Raw genomic sequence first — 25,187 nt, forward strand, 5'->3', positions numbered from 1 at the left:
TATTTGGAAGAGTGAAGTGAAGGTCAAGAAGATCCTTGAAGTGAATTTAGCGTAGATTAGGGATGGGAAACTGTTTTCTGTAGAGGGCCACATTATCTCAAGGGTAATCTGTCAAGGGACACATGCCACCAGTATAGAAAGCCAATGCCAGCGGTAGGTGGAGCCGGAGCTCAAAGTGAGCAGTCTTCTCTCTCTCTCTCTCTCAAACTCTCTCTCTCTCTCTCTCAAGCTCTCTCTCTCTCACTCACACCTTCTTGTTTAGCAGGCTGCTGATGGAGGCTGAAGCGAAGGAGGGAGAGACGGACTGGTCACAGCTCTAGCCAGTTGATGCTATGTCTTGCCTCCTCCTCTGATCATGTGCCCTGGGTGTAGTTCACGTTGCATGAGCTCCCCATCCCAGTAGGCTGGCATCCGTTGTTGTTATGGTTCTTAGAGGGGCCCTGAAGGGTGTGCCTCTTAGAAGGTGGTCCCTCTGCATCCACCATCGGAATAAGTGGTGGAGTTTTCCAGACAATGGAATTTGTTTGTGTCACGACCTTGCAATGTCCGCTTGGTGGGATAGTAAGACCCACTGTAGGGGTCTTGTGTGGTGCCGGGCCCACGGGACTATCTGTATGGTGGCTATATAGAGACCCAGGGCCCTGGTGAGACTCATGATATCCGCTGCTTTCCTTTGATGGAGTGTGGTTGCCGTCTCTATGATGGTCTGTATCCTTTCTGAGGAAAGACCCGCTTTGTGTCTAGTAGAGCTCCCAGGTGTTGTAGCCGCTGGGAGAGTGTAATGTGACTCCTTTTGCAGTTGACCAGGAAACTGAGGTGTTTGAGAAGTGTCAGGGTTTGCTTGTCATGCTCTTATGCATGCTGTAAGCTGTCTGCCTGCACTAGTAGGTCCCCAAGATACGGGTAGATGTGTATCCCCTGCGGATGGAGGTGTGGTACCAGGCCTGCCATGATCTTTGTAAATACTCTCAGGGCTGATGAAAGGCTGAAGGGAAGAGCTCTGTACTGGAAGTGATGGTACCCAAATAAAAACCTGAGGAATCTCCTGTGTGAGGGCAAGATTGGGACATGAAGATAGGTTTCCTTCAAATAGATGGAGGCTAAGAAGTCGCCCTCCTGTATTGCTTCCCTTATGGAGTTTAGGGATTCCATCTTGAACCTGTGGTAATTAGTAAATCTGTTCAGGTGCTTGAGGTCTAGGATTGCTCTCCAGGACAGGTCTCATTTCAGGACTGTAAACAAGACTGAGTAGACACCTGAGCCACACTGTACAGGATTGATCTTTTCTATAGTGTGGATGTCCTTCAGGTGCTGTATGGCTGCTACCATGATGCTTCATTTTGCCATGTCCTTGGGTATTGGGGATGGTAAGAACTAGAAGTGAACTGGAGGGTTGCAGAATTCTATAGAGTAGCCCTTGGTGATCAAGTCGAGCATCCAAGCATCTGCCTTGATTGCCCTCCAGGTGAGGGCAAACTATAGGAGACGGCTCCCAATCTCAGTGGCATCAGTGTTGCTGGTGATGGTCACCCCGCTTGGGTGTGGGAGTTGGGTTGGGTTGATCGGCCTTGCCACCTTGATTATATTGTGTTCTGGTTGATACTGAGGCTTGTTCCAGGAGTAGTGGGAGGAGGTTCTGTAATCCCGGCCTCTTGCCGCTGACCTCCCCGACCGAAAGGAGTGATGGGAATTGTACGGAGTGTACCTTCTCAAGATGCGCTTGTCTTCCCACTTTGTGGTTGCCGGGTATGGCTTTCTTTTTTCCTTGGGTCCATGAGGACCTCCTTCAGGGTCTCATCGCCAAACAACTTACCTCCAGCAAAAGATTTGGTTGTGAGGTTTGCTGTCCATGGTCAGGACTTGTAGAACCTCCATAAAGTCTGTCTCGAACTTGTTGGCCTGTGCCCTTCTACTATGAGAGTGGAGTGGCGCGCTCAATTCTGCTAGGGCATTCTTGCAAACTGGGCCTGGCATTGGTGCTGTGGTGTTTGAGGGGCCTGCTCCTGCCCTGATGGACCTGCTTCCACTGCGGCACCTTTGTCAGCCATTGGGTTCTCTGCTCCTAAAGTGATGCGAACTCTCTTCAGCAGGGGGAGGTAGCTGGAGGCCTGGAATAGTTGCTGTGGAGGAGGCCCCAGACTCTCTGCCTCTGTGTCTGTGCTCCACTCCATCTCTGAGAGGTCCTGATCCGATGAGAGGTACTCATCATCATTGAGCTCCCCTCACAGTCTGCCTCTCAGCACGTCGAAAAGACTTGGGGATGAGTCCCCACCTTCATCCGAGGAGTGTGGGTGGTCCTTAGAATGTTTGGCTTTATGCTTGGCCTTTCGCTCCCTAGTGGTGTTCGTGTTGGTTGGCTGGTTGGCAGCTGACACTTGTGCAGAGCTGAGATCACTGGCTAAGGACCCAAACAGAGCCTCCTTGAGTCTCTCTGGCAGCTGATCTGACAACTCCAATAGGGCTCCCTGGCTCGAAGTTGACGAGTTCAATGATTGTGTTGAGTGGGCTGCTTGATGGGATACTCCACTGGACTCGCCATCTGAGGCCTCTGAGATGGCTGGATTGGCTGCTTTCTGCACTGTTGAACCCAGCTCCTTGAAAGGTTGCTCCCTCTCAGGCTGGAGTCCTTGCATCTGCTCCTCATCACCCGTGTACCTGGCCCTACGTCTGGCCTGGTCAGATAGCCCCTTCTCTTATATCTTCCTGGCTTTCTTAGCCTTGGGGGGCTCTGCCGCGCCTTACTGGTTGGTAAGGTCTGAGAGGAGGCGTGTTTGAGTGAGGGGGCACTCTGGGTAACTGCCCTCTATGGGGACTCTGTCTTCTCTGTAGCCTGTCCAAGTTGGAGGGGGAAGGGGAAGGCAGGAAGGCAAAGTGGTGGGGAGTATAGAATCCCCCCTAGAGGAGAGCAGTGCTAGTACCAGCAGTGATAGTAGTAGTAGCAATAATGGAGGCAACATTAATAAAACAACAACAATAACAATAATGTGTATATAGGGTGAACCAGGTGAGGGCGCTGCAGCTGCTGGCCCTCTAGTTGACTGAGAAGGGAAGACCCCCTGTGCCAGGAGGGGAAATACCCCCTTCTGGTAATGACAGGGCAAAAGGAGGGGGTAGTAGACCTACTGCCTGGACTGCGCAGGTAAAGGAGGAAAAACAAACAAATTATCATTATTATTTACTGCTTATTGCCTCTAATGGTACAATTACCATATTGCAGCTAACCCTAGGTGTGGTAAATTCTGTTCCTTTGTGGGCCCTGTGGAGGTTTTTTTGCCACCGGAGTGGTAACCACCAGTAAAGGTGGGGGGGGGAGTCAAGTGGCAGCCAGCAGTGGGAACGGAACGTGGCTGGCCAAGGAATGAGCGGGGGTGGGGAGGAAGCAAATCGCCTGGCTGAAGGGGAAGGCTATGGCTCCCAGCTGCCTGGCTTAGTATAGTCGGGTTAAAATGGTGGCCAGCCTTCATGCCCTAGGTGTTTTCTGCAGGGTCAGAGGGAGGCTAGGCAACCCAGTTGGGTTAAAACGGTAGTCGTGCCTCCGTGCCCCTGCTTGATTATGTGAAGACAGAGGAAAAACAAATGACACAGAAAAAGGTGAAGGTCCTCTGGGGACTGGGGGGGAAGTCCCGATGGTTACCAGAAGCGAGGGAAGAGAAAACCCCAGGGGGGAGGGAGAAGGGAGACTGAGAAAACTACTCAACCCCTCCGTAGGAAAAAAAAGGAAAGGAGAAGGCACTCACACGGTCGAATAGAGTGGGAGCAAAGACTGAGACATCCGTCTTGGACCAGGATAGGAAATGAACTGGGCTCTGCAAGCCAGCAACGCCTAGCTACTTCAGGCTTCAGTGCATTTCCAGTCCTTGGACACTAGATGGCAGACTAATACCCACATGATGGACTGGCATCCAGTAAAATCGTCTGTCAGGTGAGAACCAAAGGTTCATTCTTACCAGGGATACATGAACTGAGTGCTTGCAGAGGGCCACAGGTTGCCCGCCCCCAATCTAGATCTTTCAAGTATTGTTTGGTTCTCAAACTTGAAATATAGTCATTAATTGTTTCTTATTGTGACATGAAATGTAGTTTGACCACGGAAGACACATCTTATGCATAATATTATACAGTAGGGCCCTGCTTTATGGCGCCAGGCTTTTCGGTGTTCCGCTAATACAGCTTAACTCCTGTCCTCTGCCCCCTTCTACTCCTCCTCCAGGAGCGGCAGTGTAATCAGCTGTAGCATGGGCAGCTTCAGGGGCCAAGCGCTGTCAGCTGGAGCGCAGCGAGTAGAGCCCCCGCTGCAGCTGATCAATCAGCTGTAGCATGGGCAGCTTCAGGGGCCAAGCTCTGTCAGCTGGAGTGTGGTGGCTGGAGCTCCAAGTGCTACAGCTGGAGCGCTCTCCAGCTGATTGAAGCCTGCTGCTGTGCTGACACGATCAGCTGGAGCGTGCTCCAGCTGGGGCGCTTGGAGCTCCAGCCTCCGCGCTCCAGCTGACAGTGCTTGGCCCCTGAAGCTCCATGCGCTACAGCTGATCATGCGCTACAGCTGATCGATCAGCTGTAGTGTAGGGAGCTCCAGCCACCACGTTCCAACTGACAGTGGTTGGCCCTGAAGCTCCCCATGCTACAGCTGATCATGCGTTACACGTGTAGCACCAGCGCAGCAGCAGGCTTCGCTCGCTCTCTTTCTGGATGAGCTATGTTCCACTTTTTGCCTATTTTTGCTTTTCGGCAGGGGTCTGGAACCTAACCTGCCATATGAGTGGGGCCCTACTGTACCAGAATCCTCTTTAGGGGGTCCCTCCTAGTTCTACCTCCCCAATCATCTTTTTTATTTTGAGTTGTAGATAGACTTGGGCTACTGTGTTATGTAAAGCATCAGTATTAGCCATATAGGAGGCTTAGACTTGTCCTGTTCATTTTGATACATGTCAGTTAATGTCATCAGGGATCACTGGAGGAAGTGTGTAGGTGAACAGTTAATCCTATACCAAGTGTACATGGTGAAAGACAACTGGGAAAACCTTTTTTTTTTTGCTGAAGTTATGAATGCTTTCCTCCAGGAAACAAGAATATAAGATAGGTTCCAATTTTATGTAAAAGAAATCAGATTTCTTCAGTTTATTTCTGCCTTATTTTCCAAGGGTTCTCTCCAACTAAATCATTGCACTTCCTTTTTTTATCATTAATTTTTATTCAAATTTTCAAAGACAAACAAAACAAAACAAAACAAAAACAATTAAACAATAAAATAAAATGTTGACTTCCGATTTGTTGCAGATCAGTTATAGGTCTACAATATATAACAATCCTGTCTCTAAAATTATATTATAAAATCACTTTCCTCCAGTAGTTATCTTAATTAATCATCAAATCACATAAACATTACTTTATTCTTTCCACAAAAAGTCAAAGAGAGGTTTCAATTCCTTGAGAGATATATCTTTCAATTTTTCTCCAAATAAACATGTCGCTTAATCCATCTGATTCAAATCTGTTAGGCCCAATAATTTCAATAGCCATTCTTCCATTATCTGTATTAATTCCATCTTCCATCTTCAATAATCCTGTTAAGTCCAGTAATTTCAGTAGCCATTCTTCCATTATCAGTATCCCATAATAATCTTGTTGTCATAGCCATAGTCCAAATAAACATATTGATTAATCCATCTCATCAAATCTGTTAGGTCCAATAATTTCCATAACCATTCTTCCATTATCAATATTAATTCCATCTTCCATCTTCAATAGTCCTGTTAAATCCAGTGGTTTCAGTATCCGTTCATCCATTATCAGTATCCCATGATGATCTTGCTGTCATAGCCATAGTCATATAACAAGAGTCTGATGGGAATTTCCCCCATCACAAATATGTCCTTGCCATCAATTCTGAATATGTTGCTGAAATATTGTTGTAAAGTCACATCTCTGCTCTTCTTTTTTACAAAATGCACTGGCTCATCTCTTAAAAGTTTTTCCATTGTCACATATTTGTAGTTAATTCCATAAATTTTTTCTATGTCAAGCCCCATCACATCATTCCAGTCAAGAATTCTGAATATGTTGCTGAAATATTGCTGCAAAGTCATATCTCTGTTCTTCGTTTTTACAAAATGCACTGGCTCATCTCTTAAGAGTTTCTCCACTGTCACATATCTGTAGCCAACTCCATAGATTTTTTCTATGTCAAGCTCCATCACATCATTCCAGTCCAGAAAATTATCCAAGACATTGATAACTTTACCACCAAAATCTTCATTAATTTCTTCAGAGACAACATTGAATTCCAAACAGTAAACTTTATTTCTAACATCCATAAACTCCAAATCTTTTTCCAATTTCACATTTGTTCCAATCTCCAGGGCTTGTAGCTTCCCTTTAATTTTTCTTTTCTCATCTCTAGTCTCATCAAACACCTCTCTCACAGAATCTCCTATTTCTTTAAGCTCCTGCGTCATTTTGTTAAATTCAATTTTCATCTCCTGTCTACCCTGTCTCAGGGTTTGTTTCGTTATCTCAATCTCAGCCATTATTTTCTGAAACATAATTTCTTCCATGGTCTCAATCACTTTCCTGGTTGTCATTCTTGAAACCACAGAAACAAAAATTATTTCAGCCACAATTGTGTTAATATTACAGGCTTGCTGACATCAGTGTAGACAATACAGCCCGCCTTATCTTTTATGTGTTCAGGAATACAAAACAAACTTAGTTCCCAACATCAAAACAATTAGTGGCGTCATGAACAAGCAGATTCGTCAAAATGAAATAGACTCAAAAAAAAATATTTTTCCCCCCTCCTCAAAATAGAAATCCCTCTTCCGTTGGTATCTTTAGAATGCACCTCCAGGACAGCTTTTTGCAATAAAAACAAATATAAGCTTTTTCGATTTCTTTCCTCCTTAATTACGTGAGTGAAAGAGAAAAGCCATAACTCACCCAGAAGTTCGTCACAGCTGATTCATTGACAAATCTCTTTTTTGCTGCAACAATTTAAACCAAGTGAAAAAAGAAAATAGAAAGAAGGATGCTTATCTGCCTGTTAGAGTCCGTTTTTCTTTGAAGAAAAGATAAACGTGTCGCTGTAATCAGCTAGAGCTTGATGAAAGTCCATCCGGCATTGCAGTTTGAACCTTCTCTCATAAATAAATGAAATCCAGTCCTCCCCACAAAAACAGGCTTTGTGGTTAATCTCTACGTTTCTCCCTGTCCGGGAGAAAATCTTTACCAGTCAAAAAGAATGTTTTGACTGATTTTAAAGCTGAAAAAGCTTCTTCTGAGACGAGAGCTCGACTCAGAGGCAGCACAGGCAAAGCAACCCTTCCCGGAAGTCTAAATCATTGCACTTCCAGTGTAGAATGGAACTTCCATGCTCTCCCTGCTCCTCCTGCATGCTGCCCCTATCTACTCTGGGGGTTCTACCAACTATCCAAAACAGATTTGGGGATGAGGGAGCACAGGGAGGAGAAGGAGGGGATGTTCCAGTGTGCTCACAGAAATTGTTCCGGTGCGCACAGTGATTTAGTTGGATACAACCCAAACCTCCTTTGGAAGCTTGCTGAGCAGAGTGGTTCTGCAACTTTTGGAGCCTTTGTGTATTCTGGTCCTTGCCTGGAGGTCGCGTAATCCAGGTATAGTTCAGTAAAGGAAATTATAGTTTGATCATGGAGAAGTGCACATACATGGTAAGTAGCAGTTGGGGTGGGGTGTGTGTTAAACACACACACATGTATTGTCCCAAATTGATTTGTAGGGCTTTGGTGCTTCTGTTTTTCTAAAGACCCAGGAGTTCTTGATCATGGCTCTCATATATTGATCTGTACCCTTAGTGCAGATGTGGGCACTAATGGTGGTTAAATGAGATTACTCTTCAGTTGCTCTTCTCAGGACTGCTAAAGCTAATCGCTTGGTTGACTGTGTGGCTGAAATTTTGATGCTGACGCTCACAAATCTGAAACATTCTTTCAATTCTGTGTCTGCTGACACCTAGGAGGAAGGCCCCAGTGGGTAATGGTTGCTTATTTTTCCAGTGCCAAAGTTGCAGAGTTTGCTCCGATCTCCCATCCTGTTATATAAGTGAGTGATGCTACAGAGTGTCATAATTTCATCACCTGACTGACAAAATAACAATATTTGTTTTAAACTGCTTTAATATTGTGTATTATATTGTTATGACCCATCCTAGGATCTTTTGGTGAAGGGTGAGTAATAAATAATAATAGCATAGCACCTCATATGCCCTAAAACCTGTAATTATAAATGCTTATTCAGTGATTAGGACTAAAAGCAAGCATACTGAAACTGGATTTAGGTGTGAGTGAGTACATAAACAATGACATTGACATGGGGAATAGTGTAACAGAGGCTTATAATTAATGGAGTTCAGCCTCCATTTGTCAGACAGCTATTTGAAGTATATGTGGCTGTATTGTGGCACCTGGAGATCCAAGTTGTGATGGTGATCAGGTACTCTTTTTGCCATCACAAGCACATGAGAACTCCCTAATCCTTTTTGGCTGATCCAGATCTTGTAGTTATTATTCATGGCTTCATAATTCCTAGTGTCAGGCTATAGTAACACATTTTACTATGGGGCTGCTTTTGAGTATGGTTGAAAAACTGCTACTCATAGAGGTTGGTTAGTTGTTTGGTCTCTAGGACCAAGTTACACCATTGCTCTACTATCTACACTGAGACAAGGTGTTCACTTAGTATCTGATACTGGGGCCAGTACACTGTATGTAGATGGGGCACACTATATTCCCACCCAACCCCCACTTCTTGGCAATCTTGGCAAGAACTGCTGCTTATGTACATATATTACCAATATGAACAATTACTTTAAATCCATAGTCTTGATTTAAGATATATTTATTTAACAGATTTTTAACCTGCCTTTCAGAGTTCCTGCCCTCACAAGATATTATTCACCAGTTATAAATAGTTCAAAAACCATAATCATACAAATATTAAATAACATTTAAACATTAATATAACATTAAAAAGATAAAGATAGGAGCAGCTAAAAAAATTTGTGCAGCTTGACAGAACCAACTCTCAGCCTAACCTACCTCATAGGGTTGCTGCAAAGATTAAAAAGGGGGAGGGAGGAGTAGAGATCTAAAATTTCCAGAAATTTTGAAGCCATGGAAAAAACAGTTTTTTCCCATTTTTTCCAGAAAAAAACAATTTTTTGGAAAAATGGAAAAAATGCAATATTTGCACTTTTTACAGATTGAAAGTCACTTTGTTACTTCAGGAACATCAAATGTAATTATGTTCAAGTTGGTTTGGCATACAATTATCACATTGGGTATATTAAAAGTACATTTTATTCAAACAATTATTACAAATTTAATTTACTCTTTTCAATTTTTATTATTTTTTGTAAGAAATGGATCTACAAGGTCCTGAACTGTAAGGAACCTCTTTCGTTTTGCCAGTTTATGAGGAGCAGGCAAAAAACAAATTGAAAAAAACAGAAGAAACCATCAACATTAATAACAAAGAAAAATATTTATGTCTCTGCTAGTCCTCCACAGTGTCAAGCAGACATAAAGCATCCATTCCCATAAAAAGAACTGAGGGGAAAAAAGGGGGAGGACCAAGATTCAATGAAACATTTTATTCATCATGCTAAAATAAAACATTCCATAATCCATTTTTCTTCATTTTTTTCAATTTTTCCAATTTTTCAGAAAAACAAAAAAAAGGCTTTGGAAAAAAACCGTTTTTTTCCTGAATTTTTCTGTTTTTTTCCCAGGACTTCACATTGAAATTGAAATTGAAACTTTATTTTTACCCCTCCCTTTTTCCAAACTGGAACTCAGGGCGGTTTACAAATAGAACTACATGTAGTTAAAAACATAGAAAAACATACAATTAAAATACAATTAAACTATGCTCAACCTTAAAACCGTAAAAGGCACTTAAAAATCTAAAAACAATTTAAAATAATACAAATAATAATATAAAACAAGCCTTGTAAAGCCCAATCCTAAACGCCTTCTATCCCAAAAGCCTGTCGGAATAATCTCTAGGGAGGAGTCAAGGTGCAAATATATCATGTCATATTCACAAACTATGCAGTGAGGAGGAAAAACATGCACAAAAATAGTCCCTCCATTGCTTTAGCTGCAAAATTCCACAGTCCTGATATTTTACAGCAAATTCATAAAAAAATAAGAACTCACCTTGTGTGCACATGCATGCGCACACACAGAGCATGTGCAGCTTGATTGAACAGATTCTCAGCCTACCCTACCTCTCAGGGTACATCTACTGTAGTCCCCAGTGAGGTGTCCAGTGCAACATCTGCTACAACTTCCTAGGAACGGTTTCAGTTGATGCAGCCTGATGATGTGGACAAGGTGCTTACGATGCTGCTGCCAGCAACCCTTGCCCTTCTTGGTTTATTAAAGTTTGCCAAGGGGGGTTGACCAAGTGGATCCAGGATGTGGTCAACACATTGTTGCGGGAGGGAGTGGTTCCAGCCACCCTGAAAGAGGCGGTGATCCAACCGCTTCTGAAAAAGCCCACCCTGGACTCATTGGTTTGCGACAATTATTGCTTGGTTGCAAATACCCCCGTCTTAGGGAAGGTTATTTAGAGGATTGTGGCACAGCAATTGCAAGTACTCTTGGATGAAACAGATTATCTTGACCCATTCCAGTCTGGGTTCCTGCCTGGTTATGGGGCTGGATCAGCCTTGGTCGCCCTGATGGATTACCTTGATCGGGAGAAGGACAAGGGGAGTGCGACCCTGTTACTCGATCTCTCAGCGGCTTTTGATACCACTGACCATGATATCCTTCTGGGCCCACTTGGTGAGCTGGGTATTGGAGGCACTGTTGTCAGTGGTTCCAGTCCTATCTCCAAGGTCATTTTTAGATAATAGCATTGGGTGATTGTTTTTCAGCTCCCTAGCATTGTGCTCTGGGGTGCCACAGGGTACTATAAGAACATAAGAAGAGCCTGCTGGATCAGGCCAGTGGTCCATCTAGTCCAGCATCCTGTTCTCACAGTGGCCAACCAGGTGCCTGGGGGAAGCCCGCAAGCAGGACCTGAGTGCAAGAACACTCTCCCCTCCTGAGGCTTCTGGCAACTGGTTTTCAGAAGCATGCTGCCTCTGACTAGGGTGGCAGAGCACAGCCATCATGGCTAGTAGCCATTGATAGCCCTGTCCTCCATGAATTTGTCTAATCTTCTTTTAAAGCCGTCCAAGCTGGTGGCCATTACTGCATCTTGTGGGAGCAAATTCCATAGTTTAACTATGCACTGAGTAAAGAAGTACTTCCTTTTGTCTGTCCTGAATCTTCCAACATTCAGCTTCTTTGAATGTCCACGAGTTCTAGTATTATGAGAGAGGGAGAAGAACTTTTCTCTATCCACTTTCTCAATGCCATGCATAATTTTATACACTTCTATCATGTCTCCTCTGACCCGCCTTTTCTCTAAACTAAAAAGCCCCAAATGCTGCAACCTTTCCTCGTAAGGGAGTCGCTCCATCCCCTTGATCATTCTGGTTGCCCTCTTCTGAACCTTTTCCAACTCTATAATATCCTTTTTGAGATGAGGCGACCAGAACTGTACACAGTATTCCAAATGCGGCCGCACCATAGATTTATACAACGGCATTACTATCTTGTCCCCCATGCTGTTTAACATCTATATGAAGTTTTTGGGAGTGGTTATCAGGAGCTTTGGGGCAAGGTGTCAGCAGTACTCTGAGAATACTCAGCTCTGTTTCTCTGTAACATCTGAATCGGGAGAGGCCATGCAAGCCCTGCACCACTGCCTGGACTCAGTGGTAGGCTGGATGAGGGCCAATAAACTGAGTCTGAATCCTAACAAGATGGAGATACTGTGGGTTGGTGGCTCCCGAGTTCGGATAATTGATCAGTTGCCTGCTTTGGATGGGGTTTTACTCCCTCTGAAAGAACAGGTCCATAGTCTGGGGGTGCTCCTGGATTCATCTTTGCTGCTTAAAGGCCAGGTGATCTTAGTGGCTAGGAGTGCCTTTTACCAGCTTCAGCTGATAAGACAGCTGCTGCCGTTTGTGGACTGGGATAGCCTGACCACTGTTGTCCATGCACTGGTAACCTGCAGGCTGGATTACTGTCATGTGCTCTATGTGAGGCTACCCTTGAGGTTGGTCTGGAAGCTGCAGCTGATGCAAGATGCGGCAGTGAGAATGCTCACTGGGGCAGGGTATTGCCAACATGTCACCCCGCTGCTAAAAGAATTGCACTGGCTAAGAACTTACCGGGCTAAGTTCAAGGTTCTAGTTTTGGTGTACAAAGGCCTATACAGCTTGGGACCAGGATACCTGAAAGATTGTCTTAATCCTTTATAGACCTAGTCGATCACTGCACTCTGCAGGTGAGGGCCTCTTGCAGATACCATCCTATCAGGAAGTCCGTTCTGCACAACTTAGGAAACGGACCTTTAGTGTAGTGGCACCTACCCTGTGGAATTCCCTCCCCTTAAATATTAGACAACATTATCTTTTAGCACCACCTGAAGACTTTCCTCTTTCAACAAGGCTTTTAAGTTGAGACCTTATCCCAGTGTGCGTCTGTGTTGGAATTTCTTTTTAATACGTTTTTAAACCTTTTCTTGTTTGCCACCCTGGTTTCCTGCTGGGAGGAAGGGTGGGATATAAATCTAATAATAAGTAAGTAAGTAGGTAGGTAGGTAGGTAGGTAGGTAGGTAGGTAGGGAAAGAAAAGTGAGTTTGTGAGATGGCGGATTTGTAAGCCCAAGTGATTTATGTAGTTTACTGTCTGGGATTCAGCAATGTCAGATGTGAATAAAATGTTCCCTATTCCCTCACTTGTATAGGGCAATTCATTTTTGATCAGTCATGAAATGTATTTTGCTTGCAACTGGACTATTAAATCAAAACAAATTGGCAGTTTGGCGCTTGTGGAATAAAAATATGCTTTTTCCGGCAAATTTGGCAATGCAAACCCTATTGGATATAATTGATGTTTTAATTTTTGGAGTTTTAGAGGTCCTGTAGCAAAGCAGATAGTACATTGGTTACAGATTTTTTCCCTGCACTTAAGATGCAGTAGTAGACTGATCTGAGGGAAAAATTCAGGAAAGCTATCTAAAACTTGTTCACAGGTAATTTCCTATTCCTGTGCACTTGTCCCATGTGACAGAAAAGGGGCTGGCAACTTTATGGAGAGCTTATGGGCTCAATTAATTCCAGTACTCCAGCAGAACATCTGTGTTTGCTCTCAAGGAGATAGAACCTAGTCTCTCACTCTAGAGACCAATGCACATAGCTGTCGGAACAGGATCTGAGGACAGTGCAGCTGCATAAACAGCAATGAGTGAGGCATTTGTTCGGTTGTTCACTTGGGGCAGTTGCAACTTGTTGCAGATAAGTGACACATTGTTATTATTGTTGTCATTATCATCATCATCATCATTTATTACCTGCCCTTCACCCAAAGGACCCAGGGCGGGTTACAACCATCTAAAAATATGACATTAAAAACCATTTAAAAACAACCTAAAATTGTATAGCAAGCATGATTCTTCAACCCTTTGGATAGAGGAGGGTTGAAATAGGGGCGCATAAGTAGAGAGGGTAGCCTCCCCATGTCAGCTAATACTGTTTTTGGGTCCAACTTCCTTGATTTTCTTGTCTCTGGGTTTCTTCTCTTTTCCTGGCTACTGTGGAAGCACAAGTGAGCCAAGGTTTCTCCCTCCTTGCTACAGTTTGTTTTCATTCTGTTGCCAAAATTCTGTCTCTGTGTTCCTTTAATCATTCTTCTCTTTCTGTCTTTTGTTACATACAGTAGAACCTCGCTATAAGGCCCCTCATTGTGCTGGTGAATCAGATATTATGTGAATGTAACCATGTTCCCTGAGTAATACACTGTATACCCTTTTTTCATCCTCTGTACTCCTCTTCCTTGGTGAGTCTTCCATTTGGTTCCCCTGGGTGTTTCTGATTCCCCCTGCCCCCAGCATTCTTTTTAAAAACCTTATTTCCTCACAGCCTCCTTCTTCCTGCCCTTTTCCTTCCTGGCATATTCTTCCTAAGGGATGCTTATCTCTCTAGCCTTCTTCAAGTTCTTAGGTTACTGTCTGTAGAGTTTTATTTTTTGTTCTACATGAACAGCTTTCTAAAACAACTAAATCTATTTGGCTATCATGAATAATCCTAGACCACCTGCTTAATGGCTTAACCCAGTTTTTATAGCTTCATGACTGTTATCTATTTCTGTTGATACTTACCTGTATAACTATACTTACACGTGTGATCCCAAATTACATTGGTGACAACTGTCATTAAAACCTGTGACTGGGGTGGGAGGGAAGGGGGGTATTGGTAGGTTGTATTTCTTTCTGTATTTTGTTAAATAAGCAATAAAAGTTCAAAAAAAACCTTGTTTTTCCCTCTCTGCTTCTTCCTTCTTGCTCAGGTCCTCAGCCATGACAGCTTGTTTGAGTCTCTAGGAACCAGTACTCCAATACTTGCTGGCTTTAACCCTTGCAGCACAGTTTTCATTATAACACGGAAGCCCTATACTGTGGGTGCATCCTTTGTTCCCTGATGTCCATGTTATAACAAGGTTCTACTGGATTGTTAACAGCTGGTTATGATCACAGCAATGGAGTGCTAGTCAGTGAAAATAAATGAGGGAGAAAGAGGCTGTCTGGGACCAGAATTAGTGATGTATGGCAGAAAATTTTCTGTGGAAAATCTTTCAGAATGAATTTCCCTCCAATGCTTAATTTTTCTGTAGAACATTTTCCATTTCATAAAATCCATTACTTTTTTTAAAAAATAGTTCTGTTGTACATTTTTAGAAGTAAATACAATCTTACTCAAAAGAACCTCTCCCCCCCCGACATTCCGTGTGTATATATCATTCAGAAAGACTAAAGTTATTTAACAAGTCATGTGTAAGTGTTGTGGTCAATTGTAGACTTTAATTAATGTCATGGTCATAATCTCAGCAGGTTACTCCACAGATCATAAGATCAATAATTATTATGAATGGATGCCACTTGCAAATACAACATTAGGCACATTTGGCAATTTCAAAAGTTTATTTTCTAAATGCAAGTAAAATAAACATGCTAAATTAGATCAGTCTCTAGGGTAGGTGTGGCAAACCTTTGGCCCTCCAGATATTGCTGACCTTCAGCTCCTATCATCCCTGGCCATTGGCCATGTTTGCTAGGGCTGATGGAACTTGTCATTCAGCAGCATCTGGAGGGCCATAGATTCCCTACTACTGCTCTGGGGCATCAGAACATTTCTGATGCAAATTACCCCATCCAAAATGTTCTGAACAGTCAACATCCTTGACTAGAACTAGTTGTTGACCAGGACTAGGTATCAGTACAAGACTGTCAATGGAAACCGGAGCCTGTGTGTAATTCTCCTCCTCCTTCTCCATGTTATCTAGTGACCCAGAATTTGTGTCATGATATGATTGCACTAAGAGACTTCACACCCCTGCTCCATTTCATTGACTGCCACTTCAGGTGGAGGAAATTTGGCATAATAACATGACATTAATACTTTATCACTAGTTCTTAGGGGAGCAGCGGGAAGAATGATCTTTGGATTATACATCTGTGGTAATGCATAGTTCTAGCCTAAGAAGGCTGCTGGCCCTCTCTAGCGATGAGTAATAAGTTCATCTTGGTTTTGTGGGCCTGTTCTGTCTACAGCTCATCTCTCACTGGGTAGTATGTATGACATGGACACATTGCTCTCATAAATGGAACTGTCACTTAGCTACTACAAAGCTGCAGTATTGATGCGATGTCACAATAAAATATTCACTGCTATAATGAAAAGGCAGACCATATCAGAATAAATTTGAATATTTACAGTAAAGAGCTGCTTTGATGTAATTGCTGTGACAAATATGAATGTAATATTTCTATATTTGAATCTCTTCAAGTTTACAGCCTTTTAGACCCTACTGCGTGAAAACACTCATTCAGTTACAGTAGCTTCATGATCAAGCAGTGATTTGACCCAACTTTGTGTAAGATCCCACCCTGCGGACTTTGCATGACTTATGTGTGTTGTTTTTATCCTCAAGCATATATAAACCCAACAATTTTGGAAGCGGCTTCAGCAGTGGACTTCATCTACAAAAGCTTATGCCACAATAAATGTGTTAATCTTTAAGGTCCTATAAGACTCCGTTATAAATTGCTTAATAGTTTAGTTCCAGGATGCTTGAAGGGTAAGCACAGCCTTCCCATATTGGTGCGAGCAGTTACTTGGCATGGACCAAGCTCCTTCCTGGCCCACATGACACATACTGATATTAGTTTCTTGGCAGAGAATTGACATACTTTATCTGTAAAACAGACAGCTGTGTATCTTTCAGTTAGGGTGACACCACTGAAAGCGGACCAATGTAGTAATTTCCTGCATCTGTGCTTGCTTCAACAGGACCCCTCCCTCAAGGATTCACTGCACTCAATGAGCTACTGTGATTATTTTCTTTGTGCTTGATTCACTAACTGAAAGACTCTTCCATTTGAATTTATTGTCCACCAGTGGTCTTTTCATGAAATTATTTACCTACAAAATGTTTTTTAAAGATCTGATTATTTAATTTTTTGTTAGCTTAGAAGCAGACATACTTCCAATAAACTCTGAAGATCCCTCTCAATTTCAATTAGCACTCAACTATCATTCAGAATAGCAAAATGCCATAGAAAAACCACAGGGGGCCTGGGCAAAAGGGGTACCTATAAGTGCAGGACTTATTGTAGCATACTCATGTTTTACCTTTTCCACTTTCAACTTTGACTCAGATTGCAGCTTATTTACTTTGTCCTGAGGCAGCTCTTACCTGCACAGCTCCACCTCTTAATCTGCCTGACACCAGTCTGGGATTCATGTTTCTCTCATGGTAGACTTGTGATATATAGAATCCTGGAACTTGCTTTTTATATATAGGATATTCTTCATGCATTTAAAATGAAAATAGAATACCTGGAAATTACAGTATGAATGAGTTATGTAGAAACTAGCACCATCCTCTAAAACAGTAATATAGTAAGGACTGGGACTATAACATATGTGGGATAGAGGCATGGTGGAAGTCTGTGTTGTCTTGTCATTTTATAAATGGAGAACCCTGAACTGGTCGATGCTTCCCCTTCCCATGCCTACTTCCCTCAAGATGGCTACAGATACAAATTGATACCTAGTGTATAGGATGTTCTAGTACTGAATTCTGAATTTTCTCAGATTAGGTATACAAGAGTATTTGTGCTACAGTTGTCATAAAAATGGTGCGCGTTTGGATTTTAATCATGTACATGCATGCTACATATTTATTTTTCACAGTATCTTCAACCTTTCTAATTAATCATAAAGTGGACTTTTCTCCTAGCAAATATTTGGTTGCTAGCTTTGTTTAATTAAAGGACATTTTGTTGTTGCTGTCATTCTGGGATTCATTTCATTGTGCTCATTATTGCCTAAAGGCCACTTAAGCATATTTTTAATACTCTTCCAGCTCGAGATGCTGATGAGAGAGAAAAATGGATACATGCTTTAGAGGAAACAATCCTTCGTCATACTCTTCAGCTTCAGGTGAGTTTCTCATAATATCTATTTAAGATGAGCCTAACTCAAAAGTGATGCATACATTCTGAATTAGTATGAAATTCGTGTTGTTTAAAATATAATCCATACCAATCTGTTTCAAGTTCATGAGTGCAAAACAGTTCTTAGGTTGATTGTGAAATTAAGCCACATAACATACTTCATCTTGAAAGTAAAGCATCCAAATTGATAAATTTTGCATAGATGCTGTATTGCCAGTCTGTGAATGAAACCTTTCTAGTTGAAGTGAAAATCCAGAGAAACGGTAAGAGTCATGTAATGATCTTAATGTGATTTCCATTCAATGTTTTGTTTGCAGCATTAACTTCTATTTTCTGTACCCAAATAGAAATGAAAGCTGCAAGTAAGTCTCTGAATGGAAACTACATTAAGATCATTAATCTCCTGCTGGGAGGAAGGGTGGGATATAAATCAAATAATAAATCATTACAGGAATCTTCCACTCACTCTGTCTCTAGATCTCCTGTTCAACTAGATTTGGGCATACATGTGACCTGCAAGCTTTGCCAGAATGGACCATCTGCCTTATCAAGTATTACTTTGTGTATACAAAAAACACTAAATTATGTCAAAACATATCCTGTGTTGGAAGTGCATAATGACTGGGAAACAATGGTGTCTGTGTTGCACATTGGCAGTACTGGAACATTAGCAGAACTAAAACGGCATATTCTTGCTTGGAAGCCTCTGTAATGTAAATGCAATGTCCTAGTAAGAATGTTAGCCACCCCATACCATCACAAAAAGGGGCTGTTTTGGAGACACCAGTGGTATCTTCTGGTAACAGCAGTTGCATTTTAATATTGGAGCAACTGAGCATATGCAGAACGACTGTCTTTCAGGTATTGCTCATAGTGACATTTCAAGAGAAAAATGTCTGAAACTGCAGCTTGGTACTAACCATGCTTCTCTGGGGAGTAAGCCTCATTCAATCCAGATTATGATTTATGCACCCCCTCTTCATGCCCCCCAAGCTGCTGCAAATCGGGGGAGATGATTTTTTCCCTCTCAATGCAGCCCCCTCCCACACCTTTGCCGACAACTAGGAGTGACTTTCCGGAAGCTATAAGGGGCTGTAGTTGGGAGGCTGGGTGGGAAAGTCCTGCTGAGCTTGGTTGGACTACCCTCTAGATCCAAACCAATGAAACATCCACATTTGCATCGGATTTATATCCAACATAGGAAGGATTCTTAAATCTGTTTAGTAATGACGAGAATTCCGATGGTATGCTGTGCATAAGCCAAGCCAAAATGTTGTGAAGGACAGGGAACGAAGAAATTTAGGCGAATGCGGAAAGTAGTCTTAACAGGATAATCTTAACCGTACCTACTCAGAAGTAAATCCTATTGAGTTCAGTGAGGCTTACTACCAGGTAAATGGAGTTGGGATTGCTGCCTAAATTGGAAAAAGCGATCGATGCCAATAACAAGAAAGCTGCCTGAGGCATTTTAGATGATGCAAGAAGCCAAGGGGCGGATGAAATCTCTGAATGTCCCGTGTCCGCTGTTGCATTGCACGTGAGGTTGGAATCTAAACAGACCACTGGGTCGGGAGGAGGAGGCCGGCACGTCGTGATGCGAATACAAGAATGCCCGAGTCTATGCTGCGGCTTCCAAGGTAGCCCCCCCCCCAAATCTTGTTTTCAACGCAAGGCTATTTGGTGTTGCTGCTTTTCGGCTGCTGATATATCTTGGCCACGTCTATCTGAGCACGCGTGGGTGCAGACTACCGTGAAGGGAGTTTCCCTGGACGGAGGATACCTCCAAGAGAAACAAAGAAGCCGGTCACGTTAGCTGGAAGGAAGTAGCTTGGCGTGTAGGGCTATTTTGTGTCCCCAATCGGTTCCGGGGGGGGGGAGAGAGACGAAGGGTTGGGCTGGAAAGCGCCTGACCCGTAGCCAATCGGGATCCACCTTGGTGTTGAGGCGAGCGCTGTGTGAGCGGCGGGTTTGCGCCGCGGCCTCCCTGCGGGCAGGGGGCCCAGCCTAGGACAGACCCCGCCCGCCCGGCAGCGTGACAGGGAGGAGGGGGTAAAGCATGGATTGCGTGAGTAGGACTAGACTTTGGGTGGCGTAGCGCCGAAATTGGCAGGAGGGGGCGCTCTTGACATCCGTCGGCCTGTTCTGCGGTGGCCCACCCGGACGCCTGGGTTTTGTTGTCAACCCCCTGTATAACGCGGTGGAGGAGCGCATTCTGTGGAGTCAGTGGGCCGTAACTACAGGCGGGGCCAACGAGCGCGCGTAGAATATTTATTTCATTTATTTATTTCATTAAACTTATAGACCGCCCCATAGCCGAAGCTCTCTGGGCGGTTAACAAGGCAAGAAGTTGGCAGCGGGCTGGGAAACGTAACCCCACGCGGCATATAAATTTGAGCTTGGGCCAGTATCGCAGTAACTCTAGGAATTAAGCACCGGAGAGGGAGAACGGGGTGTTCGTGTGCGCGCGCTAAATGTTAAACCTTCAGTCCGCCTGATTTAAATCTTGCACTCTCCGTTCTGTTTTACTGGTAGAACTGCTGGTACTGTCACAGATTTTCATGTTTAAAGTGGACTTTGCCCGTTTAAGCATCTCGATCGGTAGATAAGTGATTGTTAGGATAGTTTCCATTTACGCTATGGGAAAATCAGCTTTCCTCAGTTTTCTTTGGATGATTCAGAGCTCTAGAGGGATATAGCCCTAACAAAAATCAAGCAGTACATCCCTTTAGCCATTTCACAGGAAGGAGAGAGTAACAATAGTTCAGGATGCGGAAGTGTGATTCAACCTATGCTCTGTGACCATTTGAGCATTCAGCACACCTCTTTGGTACTTAAGAAGGAATCACTGCTTTCCAGTGGCCACTCTGTCTCATTAATTTTAGTTATATCCCAGTCACTGGATCCCATGTTCTGGTGAGTGACCTTGCAAGGCTCTCTTTTATAGAACCTGGTTAGTTAGCATTTCTTTCTAATGAACGCTGAGGTGCTTAAATAGTCCAGTTTCCTTAGTCTCAAAAATGCAAAACTTGTAGCATAGTGCTAAAAGTTCAATTGCCTGGGTGCTTTTTTTAAATGCCTTGGGCACAGCTCTTCAAACCTTGAGCGTTTAATATTGTTGACATGAGCTTAATATATATATTAAGATAGAAACACATTTCACTAGGGGTCACATACTTGTAGAAAGCAGGACAAGTAGCAGATGTAGGGATGTGAAAAGAGGGACAGTTTCAATAGGAATCTTCTGTTTGTTAAATCTTTCTCTGTTACAGTATTTTTCTTCTTAAAACTTTTTTATTAAAAGTGAAGGATCGTTAAGACTTTTAACTATCAAGAGTTGAAGACATAGTGAATTTGTCTTTTTGTCTACTTTTCACCTGCAATCACAAGATCTATAATGTTAAGATTTGCCATAGTCTTACTTTCCAGTTAGGCAATAACTGTAAATCTTGCATCTATTTTGGAGTGGTGTAAGAGAGGATGTTTAAATGAAGTAGACAAAAAGCAGGATTCTTCTCTGTAAAAATCAAAGGTGTGGAAACACTCTTGATGAAATTTGCAAGGTTATAGGGTACATTAATAATTCTAGTTTGTGTTCTTTCGGACACAGTGAATGAAACTTCTGAAATCACTAGTGACTGTGACTTGATGAATTAACAGCACATTTTTAAAAATACAAATGGGGGCCTAGTTATATTTACCAGTTTTGCCCCCAGTTCTCTCTTCTCCCAACCCCGTTCTTGGGGAACAATGATAGTACATACCAATTTTTCTCATCTTGGTAAGGTGATAAACTTACAGCAGTTCAGCTTTGTTCAGTAACATAACCTTCCTATGGGCTTCAGAAAGGTGTGGTAAGATAAGGAGAAAAGTTAAACTGATATTATACAGCCACAAGAGTGGCTGTATACTATAGCCAGCGTGGATTTTACACATTCCGCAGTGTTAAATGGAAAATACCCCCATGTCATTCTGATGCTTCCCATAAGCTCATTTCAGAACAAAACTTTACAAAATGTATAGTCCTGAACTCAGAAACACTTGCTTAACAACCCTGTCAGTTTTCATGGCGATACACAAAACAGTCAGAGAGAATCAAGAGTTCAAAGTCTAAAAAGAGAGAGAGAAACCTCCGAGCCTTTTTGGACTTTTTTCTCTGAGAGTTCTCATAATCTGTTGAAATTCATTAAAAAACAGCCATGTTCACAGAGTACCTGTAATCATAATATTGACCTTGCCCCATCCTCTGACCTTCATCTTCTGCAGTTTAAATTTTTAAAAAATGCCTGGCTGATTTTTAATTTAAGAAATTTTGGCTGGAAGCCTATGATAACGCGGGGCATGCTCAGTAAGAACCAACTGTCAGTGTTTTAAAAGCCTCACAGCTGCTGGGCTTGGCTAATCAGGGGGCCACGCCCACACCAGACTTTGATTTCACTTGAGACAGTCATGGCTTCCCTCAGAGAATCCTGGGAAGTGTAGTTTGTGAAGAGTGCTGAGAGGAGACTCCTATTCCACTGACAGAGCTTCAGTGGCCAGACTGGTTTAACAGTCAGTCACTCTGATTGAAGATCTGTGAGGGGAACAAGGCATCTCCTAGCAACTCTCAGCACCTTCACTAACTACACTTCCCAGGATTCTTTGAGAGAAGTCATGACTGTCCAAAGTGAAATAAAGGTCTGGTGTGGATGTGGCCAGGGACAGCTTTGGTTTAAATTTGGGTGGGAGGCTACATGTGCCTGCTGTAGAATAAAAAGGTGGGGGAAACACTGAAAAGCAATGATACTGTTCATTATGTTTTCCTTTTGCTCTCTGCTGTCTTTTTGGCGCCTTTTGAAGACTTTTCCTCTTTTAACAAGCCTTTTAAGTTGAGACCTATCCCAGTCTGCATCTATGTTAGAATTGCTTTTAATATGTTTTCTTTAATAATGGTGTTGTTTTTTTAAAAAAAGATGTTTTTAAAGCTTTTTTAAAATGTTTTTAACATTTTGTTTTCATGTATTTTAAGGTCTATTTGCGATGTTTTAAAGTGTTTTTATCATTTCTGTTTGCCTCCCTGGGCTACTGCTGAGAGGAAGGGTGGGATATAAATCAAATAATGAATAAATAAATAAAAGAAAGGGTCTTCACTTATGCCCAGTACCCACCCACCCAATCCCCTCCCTGCCCCTCCCCCAGGTCAGTGTTGGACTACAACCTGGGAGACCAGGGTTCGAATCCCCACACAGCCATGAAGCTCACTGGGCGACCTTGGGCCAGTCACTGCCTCTCAGCCTCAGAGGAAGGCAATGGTAAAACCACCTCTGAATACCATTTACCAACCCTGAAAACCCTATTCATAGGGTCAACATAAGCCAAGATTGACTTGAAGGCAGTCCATTTCCTTTTTCAAACATGATTGCACAGAAATAAATCCCATTGAACTCAAAAAGTATGCAAACAATCAAACCCACCCTCCCTTCTCCTCCTTCCTATTCCCTCCCTCTTGCCTCTTCCCTCCCCTTTCTTTGCCCCTCCCTTCCCATCCCTAACCCTTCCAATCCCCTCCTGCCCCCTCGTCCCCCTCCCCTTCCTCCTCCCCATGGTCAGTTTTACCTATCTTAAGCATGATTGCATGGAAGTAAATACTGTTGAACTCTATAAGCCTGCAAATGATCAAACCTGCCCTCCCGTCCCCCTTTCTTTGCCCCCTCCAGTACAGTCCTTCCCCCTCCCCCCGTCTTCCCCATGGTCAGTTTTTCCTATCCTAACCATGATTGCATAGGAGTAAATCCCATTGAACTCAGTAAGCATGCAAATGATCAGACCTGCTTTTTTCCCTCCTTCCCCTCTCGTCTACCTTCCTCCTCCCCTGCCCACTCCAGCCCTCCCTCCCTCTCCCCCCCGGTCAATTTTACCTATCCTAAGCATGATTGCATGGGAGTAAATCGCACTGAATTCAATAAACATGCAAATCATCAAACCTGTCCTTCTCCCCTCCCTGTCCTGCCTGCTCCCATCCCAGTCCTCCCCTCTGTGTTTCCTCCCCTCGTTCCCTGTGGACATTCACCTATCCTAAGCATGATTGCAGGGGAGTAAATCCCACTGAACTCAATAAGCATGCAAATGATCAATCCATTCTCAGCAAACTTGGACAGGATCCCATTTCTTACCTCCCGGATTAAAAAGCAGGGAAATTCACTAATAGGCAAAAAAACCATGCAGTTTAAGAATGTACCTATAGCCCACAGATATTTCTATCAAACTTTAAAAAGCAGGGAAATTGGGCAGCTATAGTGAATGCACCAGGGGAGCAGGACACCTGAACTCCTCTCTGAGATATTGGACTGCCCTACAAATTTGTCCGAATGCAAACAACATTTGTGTTGGTCTTTCACAGTCCAATCCACTTGCTGTGTAGGTTGGAAGAATTTGGTAACATGTGCCTCTGAGCATATGGTGAGTTGTGGCAGCACCTGCAATCGGCCCAAATAATAGAAAGAAGACATGTGATGTGCTGATCTTGTTTTAGCAGGGAGGAAGCAACATTATTAAGACAGTTGATATAGTTCAGATGGTCACTTTAAATATGTCTGATTTACTTTGCAATTTTATTGAAGCTTCCTATAGGAAATAATTTTCTTTTGTTTCTATTTCTGTGAATATGTGAAGTAGAGCAAAATTGGCACTAAAAAAAATCCAAACATAATTGTGGAATAATGGCAATGACTTCTGCAGAATAGTCTCCAGTGGACCTCAGGAGTGTGTCAATTTGCACAAGATAAAACAGTGGGAGGTGAAATATATTCTAGCAAAATTCTAGGTGTGCTCCATGTTTTTAATTGACCGTGCCCACCTTGCCTTAAATGAAGTGGTTTAAACATAGCAGGCTCAAAACATGCATACTCTTTTTTCCAACAGCTAAGAGTCATTGCTGAAGTAGCAACATATTGGAATCAGTCTGATTTTACATCAAACTGCAGTTTTAGATTCAACTGTTAATGCACCCAAAATAGAAATAGAACATAACCTCCAATTTGAAACACAAAAGACTGTCTGCACCATCATATGACATTGACCAATAAAAAGGCTGTGAAATTAATAAAATAAATTTGACAGATTTCTGGATGAATAATGAGGGAAATAAAATTTTCTAGTTTAGATTCTCTGTAGAAACATTAGTAACACAGGAAAGAAGCAAAGTAAGAAGAACACCAACAAACATACAAAAATATAATTCTCTATCTTTGGAGATGGCAGGTGTTGCCACCACTCACCATATGCTCAGAGGCACATGTTACCAATTTCTTACAAGCTACACAGGAAGTGGATTGGACTGTGAAAAACCAACCCAAATTGTGTTTGCATTCTGACAAATTTGTAGGGCAGTCCAATATCTCAGAGAGGAGTTCAGGTGTCCTGCTCCCCTGGTGCATTCACTATAGCTGCCCAATTTCCCTGCTTTTTAAAGTTTGATAGAAATATCTGTGGGCTATAAGTATGTTCTTAAACCGCAAGGTTTTTTGCCTGTTAGTGAATGTTTAGTCTATCAGGATTCAACTCTAGCCACAGTCCAGTGGCTTACACAGGATTACAGCATGATC

General features: G+C 42.8%; 1 protein-coding gene across 8 annotated transcripts in view; it reads left to right on the forward strand.

Annotated features, from left to right (window-relative positions):
* OSBPL9 (oxysterol binding protein like 9) overlaps nucleotides 1-25,187 on the forward strand; it is a 127,730-nt gene that overhangs the window by 51,132 nt on the left and 51,411 nt on the right. For 5 of the 8 annotated variants that reach the window (XM_061632969.1, XM_061632970.1, XM_061632962.1 and 2 more), the window contains one exon: nucleotides 17,517-17,593. In XM_061632969.1, coding sequence (XP_061488953.1) covers nucleotides 17,517-17,593 — 77 coding nt within the window. Of the gene's footprint in view, nucleotides 1-17,516; nucleotides 17,594-19,528; nucleotides 19,673-19,883; nucleotides 19,947-20,466; nucleotides 20,521-25,187 lie in introns of those variants that run through there. The other 3 variants (XM_061632966.1, XM_061632967.1, XM_061632968.1) reach the window with 3 other exon arrangements.

This window comes from Rhineura floridana, chromosome 6 (assembly GCF_030035675.1).
Source record: "Rhineura floridana isolate rRhiFlo1 chromosome 6, rRhiFlo1.hap2, whole genome shotgun sequence".
Taxonomy (NCBI): domain Eukaryota; kingdom Metazoa; phylum Chordata; class Lepidosauria; order Squamata; family Rhineuridae; genus Rhineura; species Rhineura floridana.